Source organism: Rhinopithecus bieti, unplaced genomic scaffold, assembly GCF_001698545.2.
Source record: "Rhinopithecus bieti isolate Rb0 unplaced genomic scaffold, ASM169854v2 scaffold_8674, whole genome shotgun sequence".
NCBI lineage: Eukaryota > Metazoa > Chordata > Mammalia > Primates > Cercopithecidae > Rhinopithecus > Rhinopithecus bieti.
Window position 1 is genome coordinate 859,652 of NW_016805883.1, and position 23,427 is coordinate 883,078.

At 54.8% G+C, this 23,427-nt stretch overlaps 1 protein-coding gene across 3 annotated transcripts in view; it reads right to left on the minus strand.

Annotated features, from left to right (window-relative positions):
* Positions 1–22,157, minus strand: part of PSD2 (pleckstrin and Sec7 domain containing 2) — a 52,302-nt gene extending 30,145 nt beyond the window's left edge. For 2 of the 3 annotated variants that reach the window (XM_017873919.1, XM_017873920.1), the window contains exons 1-6: positions 22,010–22,157; positions 14,672–14,824; positions 8,547–8,967; positions 5,047–5,496; positions 4,436–4,630; positions 1,566–1,646 (exon numbers count right to left, since the gene is read on the minus strand). In XM_017873919.1, the coding sequence (XP_017729408.1) occupies positions 1,566–1,646; positions 4,436–4,630; positions 5,047–5,496; positions 8,547–8,917 (1,097 nt within the window). In that variant the 5' untranslated portion in view covers positions 8,918–8,967; positions 14,672–14,824; positions 22,010–22,157. Of the gene's footprint in view, positions 1–1,565; positions 1,647–4,435; positions 4,631–5,046; positions 5,497–8,546; positions 8,968–9,219; positions 9,660–14,671; positions 14,825–22,009 lie in introns of those variants that run through there. The other variant, XM_017873917.1, reaches the window with a different exon arrangement.
* Between the last annotated feature and the right edge of the window lie 1,270 nt (positions 22,158–23,427).

Sequence of the window (23,427 nt, forward strand, 5' to 3'; positions counted from 1 at the left end):
AGCTGGCTTTATTTATTTATTTATTTTTTTTTGAGACGGAGTTTCGCTGTGTCGCCCAGGCTGGAGTGCAGTGGCACGATCTCAGCTCACTGCAAGCTCCACCTCCTAGGTTCACGCCATTCTCCTGCCTCAGCCTCCCGAGTAGCTGTTCAAAAAAGAGAGGGAAAATAATGGAAAAGATGGATAATTCACGCAGAGAATTAGAATCTATTTTTTAATTTTTTTAATAAAATGGGAATTCTAGAAATGGAAAATATAACATAAATTCAAAACTCAGTAAATGAGTTCAAAACCTATGTATGCCTATTGTGCCATTATCAGAACGTTAAGCGTGTGGGAGTTATTTATATCCTACTGCTTAAGGTCATCACCAAGGTCTGATTTTGTAATTCAGAAAACTGCAACCTCAGGCATAAATGGGTTAATGACACATTAGAAACAGAAAAAGGGTAAGCAAAGTGAAGTGAAAACAGGTCAGCCGAAAATATCTCAACAGAAGCAAAGAAAAAAGAATGGAAATTACTTTTTTTGTATGTGGGTTTTGTTTGTTTGTTTGTTTGTTTGAGATAGGGTTTCACTCTGTGACCCAGGTTGGAGTGCAGTGGTACAGTCATGGCTCACTACAGCCTCAGCCTCCCCAGGCTCAGGTGATCTTCCCACCTAAGCCTCCTGAGGAGCCAGGACAACAGGCCTGCACCACCATGCCTGGCTAATTTTTCTACTTTTTGTAGAGATTTGGCCTCCCTATGTTGTCCAGGCTGGTCTGGAACGCCTAGCCTCAGGTAATCTTCTGGCCTCAGCCTCCCAAAATGCTGGGATTTCCCAAAGTGCTGGGATTACAGGTATGAGCCACCGTGCCCGGCCAGAAATTACATTTTTTAAAGTGTAAGAGACACGTGGAACACAGTCAAAAGGTCTAACGTGCATGAATCACCCCACCCCTTAGCTCCAAGATGCTTCCATCTCTCCTAGGGCCTGGTCAGTAGCTGCCCAGTTGGCCCCTGCCACCAGAGCCTACTAGATACTACAGGGCTGCAACCATCCATGCTACCCTCCGGCTCCTAGGAACCTGCAATTGGCCCTCCTGAGGTCTACTCCCTAGGTCCTAAACCAATATCGTTGAGATCAAATCCCATTTTACCATCTCCTCCCTCGATGACTGTGAGGAAGTCTCTTTATCCCTCTGGCCCATAGTTTCTTCATGTGAAAAACATGAATGATAGTGCCTACCTTACCGGGGTACAGAGGATGCAGTAAGCAAGGTGAGTAAAGACCTAGAGGATCTGGCAGGCGGGAATTGCTCAATACAGGCAAGTCCTGAGCCTCCCTTCCTCTCCTAGAGTCACAACTACATTTCCACCCTCACATCCTAACAGCTACTACAAAGCGGGCACTCACTAAACTACTGGGCCGCTGCTGCTCCTGTGGCCCCTTCCCCACAGCCTCACCAGGGGGTCAAAAGACTTGCCCAAGGTTGTAGAGCAAGTTTATGGTAGAGCTGGCATAAGCATCCAGATGTGCAGCCTGTACCATTTGTGGGCACTGCCCGTCCCAGCCCCACTGACCTGAGTGCTCGGTCCAGAGTCAAGCCCGAGAAGTCGAAGAAACTGAGGTACTCCCCGGCCACCAGTCTGCTAAACTCGTTGCTGCCAGGAGAGTATGGGATGTCTGTTAGAAGCAGGGTCCAGCGCAAGGATGACAGAATCATAGGCATTACTTGGGGAGTGCGGCCCAGGGTACCCGGACCCACCCACCCCCAAGACCTGCTCAACCCCTAGGCTACTGGCCAGTTGGGCCATAACATTCAACCTTGGTCTGGGGGTGTCAGGAAGGCTTCCTGGGGGAGGTGACGTCTCAGTCAACACAAGGAATTACAAGCGAACCAGGCAAAGGAAGTAGGGGTGGGATGATGCAGTGTCCCCAGGGAGGAAACTGTATGGCATGTCCAAGAAGCTACTAGCAGGGCCATGTGGCCAGAACCTAAAGAACAGGAATGGGGCAGCAAGTGATGAGGAGGGGACCAGGGGAAGGATCAGGACTTGATTCAGAAGGGTTAAAGCAGGGATGGGCAGTCTGTATTTTGGAATGCGCTACTTGCTAAGTGGAGACCGACAGGAGGACTGCCGTAGTTGTCCAGATAGAGATAGATGGGATGGGGAGAAGAGAGATTTAGGGGGCAGAACCCACAAGACACGGAGATGGAATGGACATGGGGCATGACCAAGAAGGCGGTCCCCTGCAGGAGATGTCAGACTTCAGGACCAGGCATCCATGTGAGAGTCATCAATCCACAGCTGGTCAGTAACAGCTCAGGGTGGGGCTGAGCCCATGCAACAGGAGAGGGCACAGATAGGCTGGCTGGCCCAGAGCCCCAAATTGGGTTGGGAACCCAGGAGCGAGCCAGCAAGAAGGCTGAGAAACAGCAGCCAGAGGTGGGGTGTGTTGTCCTGCAGGCCAACCAAGACAGTATTTCAAGAAGACTGGCATGAGGAATTCTTGTCAAAAACTAGAACAAATTTCTACCTGATTCTAATTAAGCCTGGAGCTCACTGCCCATTTGCAGGACCCATGGGAAATAGAGAAACATGTTAAATAACAGCATGAGGATACCACATCTGAACTGTGGAACATTCTTTAGGACAAGTGGCTTGGTTTCTTCAACAAATACTCAGCACTGCTGAACTGCTGAACTGTTGTTGATTCAAAGAGACTTAACAGACCAATCAGCCAAGCGCGATGTGTGGACCCTGTTTGAATCTTGATTTCAATAAACCAACATTTTTGAGACAATCAGAGAAAATTAAACATAGTCTGAATGTTGGAGAGATTAAGAAATTTTTGTTCATTTTGTTAGAAATTATAATAGAATCATGATTATGTAAAAAAAGATCCTTATCAGTTGGAGATACATACTAAAGTATTTATAAATCAAATGATAGAGTGTCTGAAATATGCATTACAATCTTCCAGCACATGAGAAAAAAGCTGCGGGTCATCGACGAAATGAGAATGAAGAAATAGTAACTTTGAAACCCAGTAATGGGTATATAGAGGTTTGATATTTTTTTTCTCTGCTTTCGTGTTTGTTGAAATTTTCATAATAAAAGTTTAATTAAAGAAAAGAAATAAATGGCCAGTCTCACGGAAGCTGCTGAAGGTGCTAAGGTGAGGCTTGGGGAGCAGCCACCAGATTCAAAAACACAAGGCCACCAGTGACGTTGGCACAAGAGGTTTCTGAAGTCGGTGTTGGCGGGGGGAAACCAGTGTGGAGGGGCTGAGTGTGGAGAAAGAAAGGGGATAGAGGCCACCCTGGGCAGAAAACCCAAGAATTTTGGCTAGAGGAGGAAGTGGGGCTGAGAAACAATTTTTGTTTTTCAGATGGGAGAGACTTGAGCACAATTAGCTGCTGGAAGGAGTGGTTGAAAAGATGGGAGAGGGCAGGGGCAGGCCACCAAGAAGGCTCCTGAAAGGATGGTGTTAGGTTTGGGGGTCCAGTCCAACAGAAGAGGTGAGGGCATCTGAATTGTGATTTCTGGGCTGGTGCGGTTGTCAGGGACCCGGTGCAGGAGCAGCGTGGAGGCTGCGGGGGGTGGAGAGAGAAGTGGAGGGAGAGAGAAGAGGAGGGAGAAGAGGAGGATCCAGGACCTGAGCTGCCCTCAGGGTGTCCTGAGGCCTAAAGCCTGCATGTCACCTCCCACTCATGGGCAAGGGTCTGGACTGTCTCCCAGCCCTGTGAGCAGTGCTGCAGGGCTAGGCCTGCTCCTGCACAGCTCAGAGCCTTAATGCGGATCCTGGGAAGCACTCCAGGTAAAAGGGCCAGAGGCAGGTGGCAGGTGAACACACCAGTGGTCAGAGGTGCGCAGGATGTGCCGACAGACTTCCTCGGTCCTGCAATCCCGCCTGTCCCCTGGTCCCCCTTGGGGCTCTCATCTAGCCAGTTCCCTCTGCACCCGGTCTGAAGGCCAGGGTGTGGGCTTTGGGGGCTTCAGCCCCTTCAGCTGGTCCCAGTAGACAGTAGTGCTTAATGAAGGCCAGAAGCCCTTTCCTGAGCTCTGGGTCCCAGAGGTGTCCCCCGAGGCCCAGGTTCTCCTCTCTCCCTGGCCCCATTAACTGGGCCCAGCTGCTGCCGGCTTCTCTGTCCTCATATTCATGGTGGCCCCATAACCACATCCCACATCCCTCACCCCCAGCCCCGAGGGGCCGCCCGCCACCACCCCTCCCCAAGAGCATCAGCCTCGCCCAAGCAGCCCAGAAAGGAAACAGATTTAGGGCGAGGCCAGGAATGAGGACAGTGGCGGGAGGAGGTGTCCTCGGGGAACTGTTGGGAGCCACCCCCCAGCACAAGGCACCCCTGAAGAAGGTCACCCACAACCCCTTGAGGCTGAGAAAGACACGAGGTTTGCCCGGGGTTGGGGGCGGGGGAGACCACACTCACTTCTTGCCCAGCTGCCGGGCCACATCGCAGCGCTGGAAGCCCTCAAGGTGGTAGAGGCGGCGTGCCAGCCGACGAGCAGCTTCACTGACCCCCTGGCACCCGTTGGCCAATGGGTCTGCGCTACCAGGCTCCAACCCCTCCGAGCTGCTGAGCTCAGAGTCTGAGTCTGACAGGCCATCCTTCAGGCTGGGGTCACTGCAGATGGAAGGTGGGTGGAGGAGTAGGGTCAGAGGCCCAGGGTCAAAGGCCCTGGAGGAGGTTGGGAGGTTTCCCCAGGCCACTGCAAACCATGTAGGGGCCAGAATAGGGAAAGAAGCTCCACCGCAGCAGGAGGGAATGAAATCAGACTTTCAGAAGAGCCTCTCAAGTGAACTCACAGCATAGTTCCCTGACTCCCCACTTCTACCGGGGCTGAGAAGGCCTCGAAGAGCAGAATGAAACCTCAGGACGCAGGGTGGGAAGTCTGGATGCAGAGGGTGGACCAGGTGACCTTGAAGAGGGCGTGCTGACTCTGGATACTGAGTCACTCTAATCTGCTTTGCCCACTCTGGGTCTCAGTCTCCCTATCTGCTCAGTGGTTCTCCCAGCTCCCAGCCTGGGCCCTGCCTCACCTGGCTGAGTTCAGCAACTTGTCTGTGTCCTCCTCGTCATCATCCTCGTCCCCCCCTGGGCCCTGGGGGCCATCTTCATGGAATCCATTGGGCATGGCCATGAGAGACAGGCGGCTTAGGACGTTCTCAGAGCGGCTGCTGGAGATAGAGCGCCGCAGGGGGCTGCCCAGCTCCCCATCACCACCAGCTGCCCCCATGTCCCCCTCAAACCCCATGTCCCCAATGCCCAGCCCAGCCCCTGGCTCAGGGCTGTCACGAGCCCGCTGCTGGATGAGGGGTGTGAGGGGGGCCTCGAAGCTGACGCAGCTGTCACTCTCATCGGTGAGGCTCAGCCCATCTAGGGAGTCGAGGCTGCTGTACTGGGTGCCCCGCAGCAGCTCTGACTCCAGAATCTTCTCAAACGTGGCACTGAAGCCATCCCGCACATCTGGCTCCCCGGGACCATCCAACCTGTGGGATGCAAGGAGCCAGTCACCATCCTGCCAAGGTATCCCCAGTACAGGTGCTGGTGACTGCACTCATCTATGCCTGGGAGCCCCCTAGGGGCACACCACCCCCCATCCTATTCACTTATCCCTTCAGCCAATACTGACTGAGCACAGGTGCCAGACACCGGGCTGGGTACTGGGAATACTGCAGGGAAAAGAGCAGACCTGGGGCCGGGGCCATAGTGGGCATCAGATATGTGTCTAAATGAATGAATATAAGGCCTCATCCCCCAGCCCGGCATAGAGGGCTGCTTCCTCCAGGCTCTCAAAGCAATGTGAACATTTTCCTATCACAACCAGTGTCACACTGGGTCATAATATTGCTCTTCCCTCAACCTGGGAGGTTCTTAGCTCAACCAAACACATCCCAGCTGTCAGGTCTGGCCTCACTGCCACCTCCTCAGAGACAGCAGGGGAGGCAGGCCCACAGCACACTGGCCTCCTGCTCCGGATCTGTTTATTTACTCCTCAGACCTTCCCAGCATGTAAGATTCTGTCTTTTCTCCTGTTTACTGTATGTTCCCCAGCTCCAGAACAAAAGCTTTGCAAAGCCAGGGAGCATCCCCACACAGAGTAGGTGCTCGGAACATCTAGCTGAACGATGTGCTGGGTGAATGAACATGTGCTTTTTAGCCCCATGGCCCCACCCATGCTTTCCAAGCCCTTGCAGGACCCTGTGCTGTCCCCCAAAAGAGGCCTTTGCACTGGCTGTTCCCTCTGCCCAAAGTGTTCTTCCCCAGCTAAAACCCTCCTTCCACATCCCTTTCTCAGTGAGGACTGCCCAGACCTCCCAATCTAAACCATAAGCTGCCTCCAAACACCCCAGCCCCTTTTTTCCTACTTTTTCTTCCCCAAAGCACTTATCTCCTTCCAACATACTGTATAAGTATTCATTGTTTTAATATTTATCGTCGGTCTCCCTACTAGACTACAAGCTCCATGAGAGCAAGGGGTTAGCATGTTTTGTTCATCTCCAGCACCTGGAAGACAGCATCGCACACAGATGAACTGAGGAGGCTGGGAAGATTCTTATCCACCAGAGACACGAGCAGGTACACAGGGAAGGAAGGAGAGAGAGACTGAGAGAGTAAGACCATGAGAGGAGGACAAGAAAGAGACAGAGGAAAGGGATATGAGAGGACAACAGAGACAGAACGTGAGAGAGATAAAGAAAGAGCTAGACAGACAAGGATAGAGATGGAAGATACAGCCAGCAACAGGAAGAGACACAAGGAAAAAACACAGCAGGCTGAGCCCGGCCCATTTCAGATCAACCGAGGCCCATGATGGGTAAAGAAGCACGCCCCTCCCTCTGCATCAGCCTCCCCTGAGGCTCTGGTCATGCCCTACTTTCCCCCAGCCCCTGCTGCGTAGCAGAGACTGAGTTGTATTTGGAGGACTGGGAAGTGCCCCTGCCCCTCAAACATCTCCTTGGCCCCACAGTGCCTAAGATTCTGTCCCAGTATGCTTCCTGGAGAAGGCACTCCCACTCCAGCCCCAGCAGGAGCTGAGACTGCAGCCTCATTAGGCTCTCTCCTGCCAAGGAACAAAGTGGGGAGGGGGACAGAAATCTAAAAGGCACAGAATGCCTGGCAGGGGCTGGGGTAGAAGTTTCCTCTACTGACCTCTGGAAGGAAAGGAGGGGAAAGAAGGTCCATTGCCCTGGCCACCAGGGCAAATACCCAAAGTCAGCCCAGTAAAGACACCTCTGCCAAGCCTGTGCTGGGCACTAGAGACATCAAACAAGACAGAGCCCTGCCTGCAGGGAGCTCTCAGCCCAGGGTCAGAGCCACCAAAGGACCCCCCATCTCCCACCTCCTCATGCAACTGAGCAAGCCTGAGGAGTGGCCCTGATGGGAGCTTGAAGACCATCAGTCCAATCTCCAAGCCTCCAACTGCCCCCAGCCTCGCCATCCCAAGTAAAGATGCCACCTCAATACGGTGTGCTCTAAGAAGCCCCAGTCCCCTGCCCCCACCCCGCTGCCAGCTATGGGGCTGCCCTAGACCCTGCCTGGATGGAAACACGCTTATGGCCATGGCACAGCCAGTGACACAGACACGCAACCCCACATACTCACATTCCTGCCCACGAAGACCTAGAGACACTTATCCCTACATAACATGTACATGCGCCCAAACGTGCAGCCACAAATGTCTAGGCCAGGGGCACCAACACTCCCAGCCCACAGCCACCATCCCCTTGCATACCAACACGTTCACACATCCCTGTGCACACACGACATGCAGGGCAAGCACACACTCATGCCCCCACACACGCTCACACACTACCCGTACACTGCCTGTTCAGGCCAGAGCCTGCAACTACGCACACTAAGACTTCTAAGTGCTTTCTTTTCTCAGCCCACCCTGGTGCCCTCCAGACATTTATCTGTCCCTTCCCTGCTCTGCTTGTCCAACACCCCCCCCAAAACTCCAGGTCTCTCCACCATCTGCTGAGGACAATAGAAATTGGGCTGTAACTCCAACAAGCAGGACTGAAGTGAGATCCCTGGTAGAACTTCCTGACGATTACTGCAGGTGAGAGTAGCTGAGAGGGATTAAAGCCCAAAGCCTGCTTTCCCGGAGTCAGCTGAAGGATTTGGGCTTTCCTGAAGGATTTCCAGGAAGCAGAGGGATGAACCAGATTAATTTTCACATTGGGCATTTTAAAAGGACTTGGAATTCAAATGCCCAGCCTGGGATGGAGGGAGGGCAGCACTCCCCACCCCCTACAACCCACATAGAAGCAGCTCATGATGGCACAACCTTCAGCCCCCCAATCTGCTGGCCTTTGAGTTCTCCATCAAAGTCAGTCTGTGGTTCTGACAAACCACAGACTGACAGCAGCTCTGTTCTTTCAAAACACCCAGAATCTGGGCAAAAGAGGGATATGAAATCCCCATTTTATGTATGAGAAACACAAGAACCAGAGAAACTAAGTGGCTAGGCCCAGGCCACACAAAAACAGAGTAGCCAAATGTGGTGAGCTCCCATAGCAAGACATCCACTCACCCCAGCTGAGGGTCCTCAGCATCTGGGCAGAGGCTTCTAGAAGCATCATCTCCCTCTGCCAGCACGCCAGCCCTCCAGGGCCTGGACCCTGTTGAATCTTCCAGAATGTTCAAGTCTGGCCCCAGGGCTAGGCCATTGGTGAGAGAGAGGCCAAGGCTGAGGCCACGGAAGACCATGTCTGGGTCCTTCGTGGGTTCCTCAGTGTCCGCTGGGGTGCCCCTTCGCTCATGCCCTGGGCTGCAGAGGCTGCTGTTCAGGCCCTCACTGGCCATTCCATTCCGGACCCCCAGATCCTCCTCAGGCTCCGGGCTGGGGTCATGGGTGGCATCACCTTCCTCAGGCACTGCAGATAAGAGTTTGTCCTCCTCCATGGCAGCCACCGCTTCCGCCTGTCCTGGCTGCTCCTGGGACTCCTCTAGACCTGGCAGCGGGTGGAGAGAGGAAGAACCAGTCAGACAGGGCTGGGGCTGGGGGGCGCCTGAAGTCCAGCAGGACCAGTGGCAGAGCAGCCTGCCTGGAAGTGGGAGATGGCCGAGACGATCTTCTCGGGGCCCTTCTGGCTGGAATGTGGGTTTGGGCCATGGTGCTCTCACTGCCTTGTCCAAGCAGCCACCTCACCTCACCCTTGACCCTGGCCAGCCCACTGTGCCCTAGTCCCTGCCCTTCCTGTTACCTTTTGTGTCTCTGCTGTGCCCGCCAGAGTTCACCAAAGCCCTCTGAGGATGATCCAAGTGGGGAGGAAGTGGAGAAGCGTCCAGCAGGGCCCCCTCCCATTCCTGCTGGTGAGTGATGGTGACAAACCACAGACTGACAGCAGCCGGTCTCCTAGCCTCTTCCCGCGTTCTTGCCCTGGCTCCAGGAGCCAGAGATGAGAGAACCTTACCTTTGTGGTTAATGGAGGGAACTGGGCTGGGAGGCTATCTTCAAGGAGGAGTTCAGAGAGGAGGCAAGGAAGTCAACAGACGCAGCCTAATTGGAGCAGGGCCCACCCCAGAAGCCAAAGTGAAGCCTGGAGACAGCCAGGGATAGCCCAGCGTGGGGCGCTGTCCAGGGTGCTGGGCGGGCGGCGCCACCCGGGAGCCTCTCAGAGCCCAGGCTGCCTCCACCACACACACAGCCCAGAGCCCCAGTTGTCTGGGAGGAAGGGGGAGGCCTGGGGTTCCCCTCCACTCCCGGGCCCCTATCAGAGCTCGCCCACCTGCAAGGAAGGACTCATGAGGAGACCGCCAAGGGGCACTCTGGGGAGAGCACTGGAAGGAGAGTCAGGCCCTGCTCTGCCCAACTCCCTGCATGACCTCGTGTGCGTCCAGGTCAGGCCTCCTCACTGGCCTGCCCAGGCCAGCCCCACTTCCCTCTGGGTCTGTTTCTCGTCTGTAAAATGAGGAGACCCATTTACCCATCATCTTCACCTCCACTGTTTCAAACGGATTGGGACCAGCCCACATTTCCCAAAAGCTTCCTGCCCAACCTAATCCCAGATGGAGAGGGCAGATGTAATGTGTAACAGGCTGTGTTCTGGCTCTCTCCTCCTCCCCTCTCTGCCCCTGGCCCTACCTAGGCTAGGCTAACCCCCTCCCCAAGTGTCCTCTGCCAGTGGGGACACAGATCAGCCCCTCCAAATGCCCTGGAGAGAAGCAGGAATCTGGGCCATTTCTCCCAGTTCTGGCTGGGCCACTTCCTTCCTCCCCTTGTTGGGCCTTGGCTACCACTCTGCTCTGGAGAGGGATGCTGGGGGTTCAGGAGAGGCTGCAGGAGAGGGACTGGCCAGCCTTCTGGGCTGCAGCAGAATGAGCTGCAGGGGCAACAACAGGGATATAAGTGAGCTCAAACTTCCTATACTTGCCTGGTCATAAACACCACCTGAGGGACTTGGTACAATGCAGATTACCAGGCCGTGCCCCAGACCTCCAGAACCAGAAGCTACAGGGAAGGGGTATGGTCCTCTGTGATTCTTATAACGAGGCAAGTGTGGGAACATTGAGGTAGGCTCCAAAAGAAAAGTCCCACTTAAAGAACAAGAGCCTGGGGAGGGAGGTGGGTCCTCTTCTCAGGAATTCTGGGCCCTTGTGGGAAGCTCAGCCACCACAGTCCAGTTAAGATTATTTAACCTGGGTTTTCAAATATGGAGCAGAAAAGAGGAGGGCAGAACAGACAGACCTGGGACCCCCGCCCATTTACACTGACCCTTACCTCCTAGAATTTTGATGACTGCATAAGGGAGATTTTTACTTAAAAAAAAAAAAAAAGCCCACAGACTTTTAAACATCTGAAGAGCTAGGCTCTAAAATATCTGGGCCCTGATCCTAGGACATCGGGGACCTCCAGAGGTTGAGCACTGAGTAAGGAATTCTTTCTGGTCTGCCCTAAATCCCTGCTGCTGTAGTTGCTATTTCAATCCGTTCCCTCTGGTTGTATACTCAGAGGAGGAAAAACAAGAAGTCACCTTCTCAACTGAGACTCAACTGAGGGTGGGGGGAGGGGGGACATTTAGAAAGGAAAAAGAAGTGGGGGCTTTTGGCCTGCTGCCTGAGTTCCAGTCCTCTGACCTGCTTTCTAGCCCAGGGGCCTGGATGAGCATTGGCTTGAGCCCACCACCTTGAGTCAGGGCTCTGCCTAAGCCTCCATGAAACCTGAGGTTTAAGAGTATCAGCAGCTTCACTTGATGCTTAGCCTACACCAGCACCAAAGCTAGAATTGTGGACAGATTGAGGACCTCTTGGAAGACCCCCTCCACCCCACCCCCAACTTCCAGCAGCTGCCTCGGGCTAGCTCCAGCCCTACCTGCCCTGCTATGTCCTGCTTTAGCAGGGAGCAGGATGGAGGTCCTGCCAACACCAGGCACTGGGCCATGTCCTTTGTTTCTGGAGGTGGGCAGACAAGGGGCAGCATTGAGTTCTACTCTGGGCGGGGGGCCCAGAGTCCCTGCCTGGACTGCAGACCAGCTGAGCCCAGAAGTAGCTGAGCCAGAACCCCCTCTCTTGCTGAGTCCAGGGGAGGGCAGCATAGAGGGGAGGTTTTAGAGCAGAGGTGTAAGACTATGCCCCATGTGCTCACTTTGAACCGTTGTGTGTCCTGGGACTCATCATTGCTCCCTCTTGCCTTTGTGAGCCAATCTACAGAGTGGGAGTATCACCTCTGTTCTCCCCCAGGGCCAGTGGGAAACTTAATGTCATGAACACTGAGAGAGCTAAGGTCCAAGGAAGAGCAAACTCACCACAAGGTTAAGGATGAAAGGCAGCTGTGCTCCACTCTTTCTACCACCATATTTGACAAATGAGGAAGGCTGAGGCACAGAACCCAGAAAGGCTTTGCCTGAGGTCCCACAGTGTAGCTGTCTCTAGAACCCAGGAGTAGCCTCCCTCTGCAGCTAGATGGGCTGAAGACGCAGAATGAGCCCCCAGTTTCCCAGGACCCCCGCCAAAACCTCCCAGGAGATCAAGGGCCCAAACCCTCAACCAAGAGAGTTGGCCCAAAGCAGTGGCCCTTCCCACCTCCAGTCCTGCTGGCGAGAGCAGGGGAGCGGGCGCAGCCAGGCCACTGGGCACACATCCCAAGGAGACGCCTGCAAATGACAGGCTGACATTGGCCAAGATCCCCCGCAGCCTCTCTTGGCCTGATCCAAGTCCCTCTCCAGACAGGGGCTCCCACTAGCCTCAGCCCTTGGAATGACCTTGGGCTCAGCAGCCTCTTTTCAGCACCAGCTAAGGTGGGTCCTGTAATGATAGTGGAACCCTGGCTCAGCCAACTGCCAGGGCTGAGTGCACTTCCTGGGTCTCAGCTCTCCTGAACAACTCTGTCCCCCTCCCCACTCTCCCTGTGGCAGCTGGAGGGAGTTGCAAAAACACAAACCTCCCTCCCTCCCTCCTCATAGTCCTCTAACCATCTCTCTTAGATTAGAATCCAGTCTCCCCAGCATGGCCTGAAAAGGTCCTGCAGGAGCTGGTTCTGCTGCCCTCTACCCCATGCCCTCAGGCTCTCCCACATCAGCCACAATGGCCTTCTTTCTGCTCCCTGAGTTCATTCCCACCTCAGGGCCTTTGCACCAGCTATACCCTTGGCCTAGAATGCTCTTTCCCTAGATCTTTAAAAGAGCCTCTTCTGCCACTCAGGGCTCAACTCCAACACTGCCTCCTGAAAGAGGCCCTCTCTGACCCCTGGCACTCCATCACACTCCTCCATGGAGCACCATAGCACTCAGTAGAACTGAAGCTCCCTTTTCTATGTGTTCACTGATTCCCTGCCCATCTCTGTACTAGGATGTAAGTTCAGTGAGGGTGGGGACTATGTCATGTTCATGGCTGTCTCCTCAGAGTCCAATGCAATGCTTGGCACACAGTAGGCACTTTAAAAGTATTTGTTAGATGAATAACAAGGATTATCATCATGCCTATTTGTGGCAGAGGCTAAGAGAGGTTGAGGAACTGCTCAGAGTCACAAAGCTGGAAAGCAGCAAGGCTGAGATTCTGATGGAATGCTAGACTGTCAAAGAAATAATCTTACAGACCCTTTTTATGGTGGGATCCAAGCCAGGGACTGTGGGAAACCCAAGGACAGGGCTGGAGGTGGGGGCCCACCAGGGAGGGCTCCAGGGGCCAGCATGCTCTGTAAGACACAGGGGCAAGTGCATGGGTGCAGGACCTGAAAGCAGACATACAATGCAGGCATGGGTTGGCACATGCACACATGCCCAGACACACACGCACGTGCACACACATGCACACACATGTGCGTGCACACACATGCACACATACGCACATACATGCACACACTCACGCGCGCGCACACACGCGCACACACGCAGACACACATGCACACACACGTGCGCGCACACACATGCACACACACAGACACACACACGCACACAGACACACACACGCACACGCACACACAGAGGGAACTGGGCAGCCGCTAATGAGGCAATCCCCCTGATTTGCCTGGAAAGGTGGACAAGGCACCGGCAGTCCTAGGGGCTACGTTAAGGGCAGTAAGATCTACATCATCGGGCATCCAGGTCAAAACCATCCTGAGTATGCAGAAGGGACTGGGATCAGAGAAAATTGTTCTGGAATGTATGTCAGTGTGGTGGCAAGGCTGAGACCACAGCTGACCCAGGGAAGCAAATCTAGGAGCACCAGGACCCTCATTTTGCTTCCAGTGGGCTAGGGGAAGTTGGGCACAAAAAACCCCTCTCTGGCCTCATGTCCCCACGTGCACCATCGATCCCTAACCAGTTCCAAGTCCTGGACCTCTTTGTACACTTGATGGAGGATCCTGCCCCGGAAATCTCACAAATGTGTGCAATATTTAGAGTATATCTGGAAAGGCTCAAAGCCCCCTATCCATCCTTAATTCCATACCCTAACCTGGACGATCTCCAAGGACCTGCCATCTGACATTGGATACTTGGAGAGAGTTCCATAAGGGCTACTTGGCAAATAAAACTTTCTTGGACCTATTCTCTGCCCCCTGGAAACCCACGCTGAACACCCCCATTGGCTCACTACTCTTCCCCAAAATCCCTACCCAAAATTCCCTAGACCACCCAGATTTTAGCACATGAGCTAGCATCTTCAGATACACAAACACATGTCAACACACATGAACATACATGACACACACAGACACTTAAAAGATGATTGGTGCAAACAGGTGGCATGTAGGGAGTGTTCATAACAGACCCTGAACAGCTATGCCCCCACTCCGCAATGGGGCCTAGGATGGCCAGGCCTAGACTGCTCCAGGGCTCCACAGGACCTGCTAGGCCACTGGCAGCATGGGCAGTAGGATGCTGCCAGGAAGAGTCCTCAGCTGGGCCCCCCTTACCATGCTCCCTTGTAGCCTCTGCCAACCAAGAGGCCTGGAGTTAAGGATCTTCCCACCTCCAAGAGCTCCAGGCCCCCTCCCTAAGCCCAGGCCAGCCTCCTCCACTTCCCAACTGCCCAGGGAGATGCCCAGGATAATTTGGAAGGGATGCCCACCCAGGAGCCTCGGGAACTTCCCAGATTCCACATCCTAAAATGACCCCAAACCCTCTTAACCCACTTGGTCTTCCCAGCTTGGACCGCCTTGTGCTGCAAGGGCCTCAGACTGAGACAGTCCAGGAGAGAGCGGGTCAGTGCCCCTACCTGTGTGCTCAGAAAGACCTGGCTCCAAATCCAAGCTCTGCTACCCACGAGCTGTGTGACTTCAGGAAAACTGCCCACCTCTCTGAGCTCGGTGTCCTCCTCCATAAATGGGGGATGCCGACAGTATTTGTCCTCTCAAGGCACCTGTGAGGACTAAAGGAGATGGCATGTGTTCAGTGCTCAAGGGAGGGCTGCTGCCTCCCAAAACCTTCTAGGGGTTGCAAGGAACCAAGCTAGCTACCCCCAGAGGGGTCATGCCCGGGACAGCAGCACACAGCACAGGCCATTCAGCCGGCACCCAGTGGATATTCGTCCTTGGCAGCTGTCAGAGCAAGTTCTGAGGAAAGGGCTTCAGAAGCCCAGCCTGAGGGTGGAGGCAAATGAAAGACTCCCGTGGGGCCAGGAGGGGAACCAGAGAGGGCACCCTCTCCCTTTCTCAAGGCAGCTGAGGTCCCTACTGTCCTACCCTCCTAACATCCTCACCCAAGGCCAGGTTCACTCCTATCTTTCCATCTCAGGACACACAAATGTAGGGCAAGGGCCAGGAACCTACGCCCCCTTTAAAGATGCCCATCACCTTTCAGGTAATGCCAGTCTGGAGTGATGACCAACCCCCACCTGCTTTCCTTCTCTCAGTGTGACCACCAGGGAACCAGCCCTTGCCTTGGGTTCATGTTCTCATGGCCAGGCAAGCAGAAGCCCCCGGGCTGCATGCACAACGGCATCTTAACCTGCGTGTGCTCTGCTGGGATTCTCAGGGGCCCTTGGGGCTCGCTCCACAAAGGTCATTCCTGGACATCTCCCAGCTTGCTTCTCTCCCCAACCCTCCAGCCAACTGGTACCTTCATTTGCTTAGCATTTGCATACATCTGCATGCTGGTTGAAGAGCCCTTAACACTAATGAAATCCACAATGTCTGCTGTCAAATTTCAAATCATGTTTACAGCTGGTGACTCTATGCCCAACTGACTTCCCTACGGGGTGAACCCTCAGTTATCAGGAACCACAAAGGACTAAGGTGTCTTGGTCAAGAGAGTCCACAGCCAGAATGACCACTGGGCCACCTTCCTCCAACTTCAGAGGGCACTGGACTCATACTGCTTCAATCCACAGGCTCATGGAGCCCACAGGCTAATACGAGCCTATGGGTTGAGAGTTGAATCCTGAGAGCTACAATGGACTGACCAAGTGCAAATCCTCCCAACCAGCCCAGCCTCGGATACAACACCTGGGCAAAGGCAGACCTGAGAGAGCTCCACCTCTGAGCAGCTCCCCACAGTCTGCTTCAACAGCCAAGAGACAGAAACCAAGAAGCTTCCTCCTCCCTTCTCTCTGCCCGGTTTTCACATATCCTACACCCTCTAGGTCCTCACATTCTCTGTCCATGCCCCCCAACTCCTCTCCTTCTCTGCCTCCCCCACTGTGACCTTCCTCCCCACCCCCTCCCCAATCTCTGTGTTATATAGCTTCTCTTCATCTCTCCCTAGCCAAGTCCTCCCTTCCTCTCCCTCCTCTTCCCTGTCCAGTCTTGTCTCCTCTTTAGGACTTCAGCTCAGGGTCTGCAGGTTGTGGCCTCCTTGATGAAAATACAACAGCATGTGGTACGAAGTAAGCGTGTGTGAAAGGGGCTGTGCTGGGCCATTTCACTGTCACCTCCTCTCTCTTGCCCATGGCCCACTGAAGGGAAGTCAGGCACTCTAAAGCCTCACCCATCCATGGGCTGTACATGGGGCAGTAGAGAGAGAGGGGACCCAAGAGTGACGCCAATATTTGTGCCCTGAACAACTAGAAGGATGGAGTTACCACTCAAGAAGGGAAACTGGGTGGAGCAGGTTTGGGGAGGAAAATAAGGGCAAGTTGAGGGGGGGTGCCTGGCAGACAGGGAAGTTGAGATGCTGTATTGGCTCCTGGAGCTCGGGGGAGAGGTTGAGACTTGGGATTTAAATTTGGAAGCTGGCAGCACATAGGTGGTACTTAAAGCCACAAGACTGGATGGGATCTGTACGGAGGAGTGGAGACAGGGGAGAGAGCCTGTGCAGGGCAAGTGCTGGGGCACCCTGATATCAAGAGGTGGGAGGGGGAGAAGAGGAACCAGCAAAGGAGGCTGAGAAGGAGCAATCCACAAGGTAGGAGGAAAACAGAAGAATGGGTGTCCTGGAATCCATGGAAGATATTTCAAGGAAGAGGAAGACTGGACGTGTCAAATGCTGCCAATAAGCCTGAGAATTGACCACTGGGTGCAGCGACAGGAACATTACTGATAACCTTGAGAGGAGAGGTCAGCGGAGTGGAGTCCAATAAGAGCGGAGTCAAGAGAGAGGGGAGGAGAGGATGTGGAGACAATGAGTCTAGACAACCCTTCTGGAAGTTTCTCTGCAAAGGGGACGAGAGAGATGCAGCAGTAGCTGGCTGGAGAACACAAGAGACCTTTTTTTTTTTTTTTCTTTTTGAGATGGAGTCTCTCTCTGTCGTCCAGGCTGGAGTGCAGTGGCGTAGTCTCAGCTCACTGCAACCTCTGCCCCTGGGTTCAAGCAACTCTCCTGCCTCAGCCTCCCAAGTAGCTGGGATTACAGGTGCCCACAACCATGCCCGGCTAATTTTTGTATTTTTAGTAGAGACAGAATTTCATCATGTTGGCCAGGCTGGTCTTGAACTCCTGACCTCAGGTGACCCACCTACCTCAGCCTCCCAAAGTGATGGGATTACAGGTGTGAGCCACCATGCCCAGCCAGAACCATTTTTAAGATAAAAGAAATAACAGCAAGATACCTGCTGATGGGATGCTCTAGCAAAGAGGAGGACCCAATAATGCAGGCAGGGGCCCTGCCGGAGTGATGTTCTCAAGCAGACACAAGGGGCCAGGATCTCTGCACAAGTGGAGGGGTGGCCTTAACCAGGAGCAGGAACGCTTTGCCCACAGAGACAGAAGAAAGCAGAGCAGTGAGTGCAGACACTGGCAGACAGTGAGTATGGCGCTGGGAGCCTCAGGACGCTCTGACTGCTTATATTTTCTCAAAGATTATCCGCTGAAAGGAAGGGTGGGAGAGGCGGGCGGGTGAGGGTAGAAGAGCAAGTGATGACCGGGTGCAGTGGCTTAGGCCCATAATCCCAGCACTTTGGGAAGCCCAGGAGGGCAGCCAAGGAGGGTGGATCACTTGAGGTCAGGAGTTCAAGACCAGCTCTGGCAACATAGTGAGACCCCATCTCTACACACACACACACACACACACACACACACACACACAAAGAGCAAGTGTGAAAGAGCCATCTAGCATCTAGCATAGGGGAGAGGCAACAACCTCAGAACCTGTGCTGTGCCTGATGGACTGCACTAAGGACCCACCTGAAGTTCAGAGTTCATGGGCTTGGACTGAAAGTAAGAACAGTCAGGGCAGTGGTTTTGCTCAGCCCCATTCAGCTGCATGTGCAGGAGCGGGGTAGGCCAGGCACTGGATTTAACCAGGGTTGGGGTTTTGCCAAGCAAGTGTGAAGAGGCAAAATGAAGTAAGAGAATTGGGGTCTGCAAGTTAGCGACAGGATTATCCTGGCTTCCACACGGGCAACTGCCATCTGAGCTGGCCTAGCCCTGCTCAGGCCCCTCCCCTGCTGGTGCCTGAAGCCCACCATCCATTCTCTGCTGTGGGCTATGTGTGGCTCTTTTTTCTGCCCACATCTCAAAATGAGCTTCTGTAAGGGGGCCACAGTTGGGGCCACCAAATGAGCTTCCCACACACCATTCCTCTGGCCTGGAAAGCACCTCAGACCTCATACACTCAAAACCTCCATCTCCCTTCCCAAGCCACTACATGAACTCATCCTTCCCACTCTCCCCACCTCCAGTCAGGTATAAGGACCTGTCCATTCTGATTCCTAAATCTCTCCCAGCTCCATCCCCTTCTCACATCCCCCACCAGCAACACCCTCCCAGCAGGGCCACCAAACCACACAACTCCACTCCCTCTATGTGCCACACGCAGCAGCCCCAATCCAGTCCCCCGTGTCTTGTGCTGGGCACTGCCATAGCCTCCTGGCTGGTCTCTTTCCCATGTGCTGGCCCAGTCAGCCCCACTCCATCCTCCTCAGAGTGCCTTTCCAGCACTCCAAACTGCCTCATCATCCCCTCCTCAAAACCCTTCACTGGTTTTGAAGTGCCCTTGGGGAAAAGGCCAGCCCCTCAGCCCACATTCCAGGCTAGCTATAGCCTGGGCCTGCCTTCCTGTCTGGCCGCCCCATGCCCTCTCCCCTTGCTGTGCCTCTCACTACTTTCTCTGGGCCTCCCCTCTCCCGTACCAACAGTACCTGTCTGAGTTGTGGTTCCCCCACCCCCAACCCTGAGGTTTCGAGCTCCCTGAAAGTTTGTGTCTGCTTCTCTATTCTCCAGCATCTGGTCTGATGTAGGGGTTCAGTCAGATTTGCTGACCTGGTGTGCAGATTACCAGGCAGATGAAGCTTCTGGAGGTAGGGAAGGGGGAGGAATAGAACTGAAATACAGGGACCCCTGAGCCAAGTGACCTAACTTACTGCCACCTACTACAGGACAAGCTAATAACAGGTGCCTCCCGATATCATGCACTGATAAGGACATGACATCATCTATGGGATATTCTTGCCCAAAAATGGTTAACTTGACTCTAATCATGAGCAAGCAAGAAGACAAATCCAGAATGTGAGATATACCACAAGGCTTCAAAATTGACAATGTCATAAAAAATTTTTCAAAAAAGTCAGGAATTCATCCAGATTGGAATACTAAAGAGCCATAACAACTAAATGCTATGTATGGTCCATGATCAAATTAAAAAAGAAAAAAAAAAACAGCTATAAAGGACTTTACTGAGACAATTAGAGAAATTTAAATATGGACGACATGTTAGGTTAAATTGGATGATTACTAAACTTCTTGAGTATGATAACAATATATTCTCTTTGTAGAAAAATGTCCCTGTCTCAGGAAATTCATGCTTAAGTATTTAGAAGTGAAGTGTTATAATGTTGGCAATTTACTTTCAAAAGGTTGAGAGAGAGAGAGAAAGAGACAGAGAGAGAAACAAATGTGGCATAATGTTAACAATTGGCAAATCTAGGTCTCTAGGTGAAGGGTATGTAGGTGGGTATTTACCATACTATCAGCTTTGACAAGATAAAAAGTAAGGTGGGAGAAGGAAGGGAGTGGAGGGAGACATTCCGAAGAGAGGAGCTCAGAGGTTGGGATTTTGGGGCAGGAGTCAGAGGAGAGGACGTTCCTTCCCCAGGGCAGCCCACAAATCTGAGCAAGAAGAGCTGTGGGCCAGCCCTGGGCTGGACGCTTGAGTTACCCCAGGCCAGGCAGGCACAGCGCTGGAGTGGCTTACCAGCTGAAAAGGGGGCTAGACCCTGAGGAAGCGGACTCACCTGTGGGCAAACCGGCTTAGAGGGACAAGGAAAACAAGCTGGCTCCAGGGAGACTAGGGCAGGAACATGGGCTCCTCCCCCTCCATTGAGCTGTGGCAAGGAGCCAGGTCTGGCCCCAAGCCCACCCAACTCCCCCAAACACCCCTCGAGGGGCGACAGCCTAAGTGTATCCTCCTGTTCAGAGAGCCAGTCTAAATACGGAGCCTCAGACATAAGATGCCGCTCAAAACAGATTTTCCTGGAAAAGACCATCTGGCAAAGGAGGTCTAGAGCATCGTCTGTCACGAGAGGCAGTGTTGATCTCCTGCAAGCCAATGTCCGGAATGGGAATGCCTTGATCCCACCTCCCTAGGAAACTCCAGCTTAGTGCTTGTTTTTCCCAAGATCATCCCCTTGCCCAGATGGACAGGCACTCTATCCCACCTCCCACCTCTCTTCTAAGTTGTATCTCCAGGGAAGAAGAGGAGAGGATGGGGACACAGGTCTGAGTATCAGAGAGTTCTGGCAAAGTGCAAATCCTCACTCTGCCACTTACTAACCAGGTGACTTTGAACAAGCAACTCTACCACAAAATGGGAATAAGGGTAGTGCCTCCCTCTAAAGACTGTTATGAGGGTACTTAGCACATATGCTCCATATATGGAAGTTGGGTGAAGTAATGCCCCCCAGCCACTCTCTCTCTCAGTCCTGTCTACAGCAGGAAGTCATTCTTTCCAGCTATCTTTGCTCTCTCCCTTTAGGGAAGACCCTGGGGGCACTATTGGTCAGGTCTGCTTGTGGAACATGCACCCCATAGTTGTCAGGCCAGGACAAGCTGCAGGAGGGAGGCCTCTCAGGGCATCCCTGGGCTGCAGGGTGCAATTCACCCAAGCATTGAGACTTCAACCTCACAAGAGGCACCAGTGAGGGAGGCCTTTCAAGGACAACCCAGTCATCCTCCTTTAGCTGAGCCACACCCACCTACTCACCCCACTGGGTGGGAATATTTTGGGGGCTCTGGCCAAACTCTAGGGACCTGCTATGTTTCCCAGGACCAAACTTTGCAGTAGCCCCACTCAAAAGCCACTGCTTCCCAGCATATATTGGGAAAAGGGGTTGCTGAGAGGACAGCAGGTACACTTTACTGATTCGGAGATCGCAGGCCCCAGAACTTGTAGCTTCCCTGGAAGACAGGTTCCTAACCTCCTGGGGAGAGGGTGGAAGAATGACAGAATGACTGCATCTGCCCTGGGCCACAGGTTGGGTTTGGAGGCAGTCCCAGCCCAGTGACCCCACCCCACCCCAACCCCAACCACCATTAAGCAGCTCTTGTTTGTAGGATCTAGAAAAAGGAACTGGGGAACCCAGGAAAGTCCAAACCCAGGCTGCCCACCTGCCCTGGCCAAACCCTGAGCCCTCTCCCTGATCCCCATCAAGCTCAGCCTGGCCTATCCCCAGGCTGCCAGGAGTCTTAGGCCCTCTTCCATTGTGACTGCTGCTTCTGCTCCCTGTTCTCTTCCTGGCCCCCCCAAGATGGCCCCAAGACAAAGGGGTGGGCAATGCAAAACAATGCCCCAGTGATCATTCCAGGGAGTCCCTGCATTCTCTAGGAATATCTGAATACCTCCTCCGAGGAGGGGGCCCGCTGGGCAGGGTGGTCCCCAATCTGGACTCCCTCTGCACCCAGCCCCAGCAGCCCGCTTCTGGGACCCCTCCCTCCCACTGCCGCCTCGGCCATTATGTGCCTCCTCAGCCCTGCCTGCCACGCCCCCGTGCGAGCCCCCGCTCTAGCTGCAGAACCGAGGAGGCCTGGCCGCCAAGCCGGGCTGTCAAAGTTGGGAAACTGGAAACAGAAATAAATCCTCAAAGCTGCAGCCTCGTGAAGGTGGCTGCCGGCAGGCCCCGGTACCCAACACCCCGATCCCCGGCCACCAAGCTGCCACTGGCAACCCCCACGCACACGCGTACCCCGAGATTATACAAAAGCGGGGAGAGGGTAGTGGGCCGCGGAGCCGAGAGACAATCGGGCCGGCAGCCCCCACCCTCCCTCAGGCTGGGTTCGGGCTTTCCCGCGGCGCCTCCTCTCCCCGGCCCAGACCCGGCCAGCCCGGGCTTCCTCTCTCGGCCCCATCTCCATGACAACCGTATCCTTCTGATGCTCCAGACGCCGCGGAATTGATCTGGAAATGTAGCTTTGTTAGCGGACCCGGGCGGGCACCGAGGGCGAGGGCGGCGCCCCCCACCCCGCACGCGGCCCCTCCCCGGCCGCTCCCGCCCCACGCCTGGCCGCCAGCGCGGTAGGATGTGGCTCCCGGAGCCTCGCGCCCACTCACCGCCTGCCCTGGCTCCCCGCCCGCGGGTCCGGCTCTCACGGCGGGGCGCATCGGGGCCGCCGACGGCTGCCCGTCCCGCCCCGCCGCCGCCGGTCGGAGCTGCCTTCCCCGCGGCCGGCCCGGTCCCTTCAGGTGCCGGAGCCGGCGGTGTGGAGAGCCTGAGCGAGGGGGACGGACGGCAGGAGGGAAGGGAGCGTAGGCCGTGAGCTGGAGGAGAGGAGGAGGAGAGCGGGAGAGGGGGGGAAGGGCGGGGCCACTTGCGGGCGCGCGAGCGCGGGCGCGGAGCCGGATCGGGAGACGACTGGGAGCACGGCCCCCCCCAGCCTCTGTCTGCCCGCCGCGCAGCGCTCGCCCCGGGACCCCAAGGGTGCCGGGGAGGGCGCGGCCCACCCTGTCCCGCCCTGCCCCGCGCGGGCCCTTTAAGAAAGGGGGGGAGGGGAGCGCCCGAGGTTCCGCCCCCTCCTAGCCCCGCCGGGCCCCTGCCGTCCTCGAACCCCCTGCCAGATCCAACCACCTCCGCCCCCCAGGCAGGACCCTCCGGCCTAGAACCTGAGCCCTCGGGACCCGCCAGGCCCTGGAGGTGGAGGGGGTGGGTCCTTGTTCAGGGAGTGACCCCTGCCCCCCAACTCCCTGACACACACTCCAGCCCCCGGGAGACCCTACCAAGAGAGGAGCAGGGAGTGCGGGGCACCAAGGTGAAGGATCTCAGAGAGTGAGACTGAGCCCCTGAGACCTAGAGACAGACAGACGGGAGGGAGACCTGGGCTGTGGGGTGAGAAGGAAACTCGGGACAGAGTGGGAGGGGAGGAGGCTGGAGGGAGGAGAAAGAGACAAAGGAGAAAGACCCCGAGGGAGGCAGGAGGTGAGGGGTGGGTCCAACCAAGAATCCACATCCCAGTGCCAGGTCAAGGGGAAGCCTCCCTGGGCAGATATAAGGAGACAGAGAGAGACAGAGGGTGCCCTGGATGGAGGAAACCGCCTCCCAAGCAAGGCACCTGTCCCATGGTGTCTCCCCAAGGGCAAGTCAAGGCCCTGAGGCCCCCTCTCAGCCCA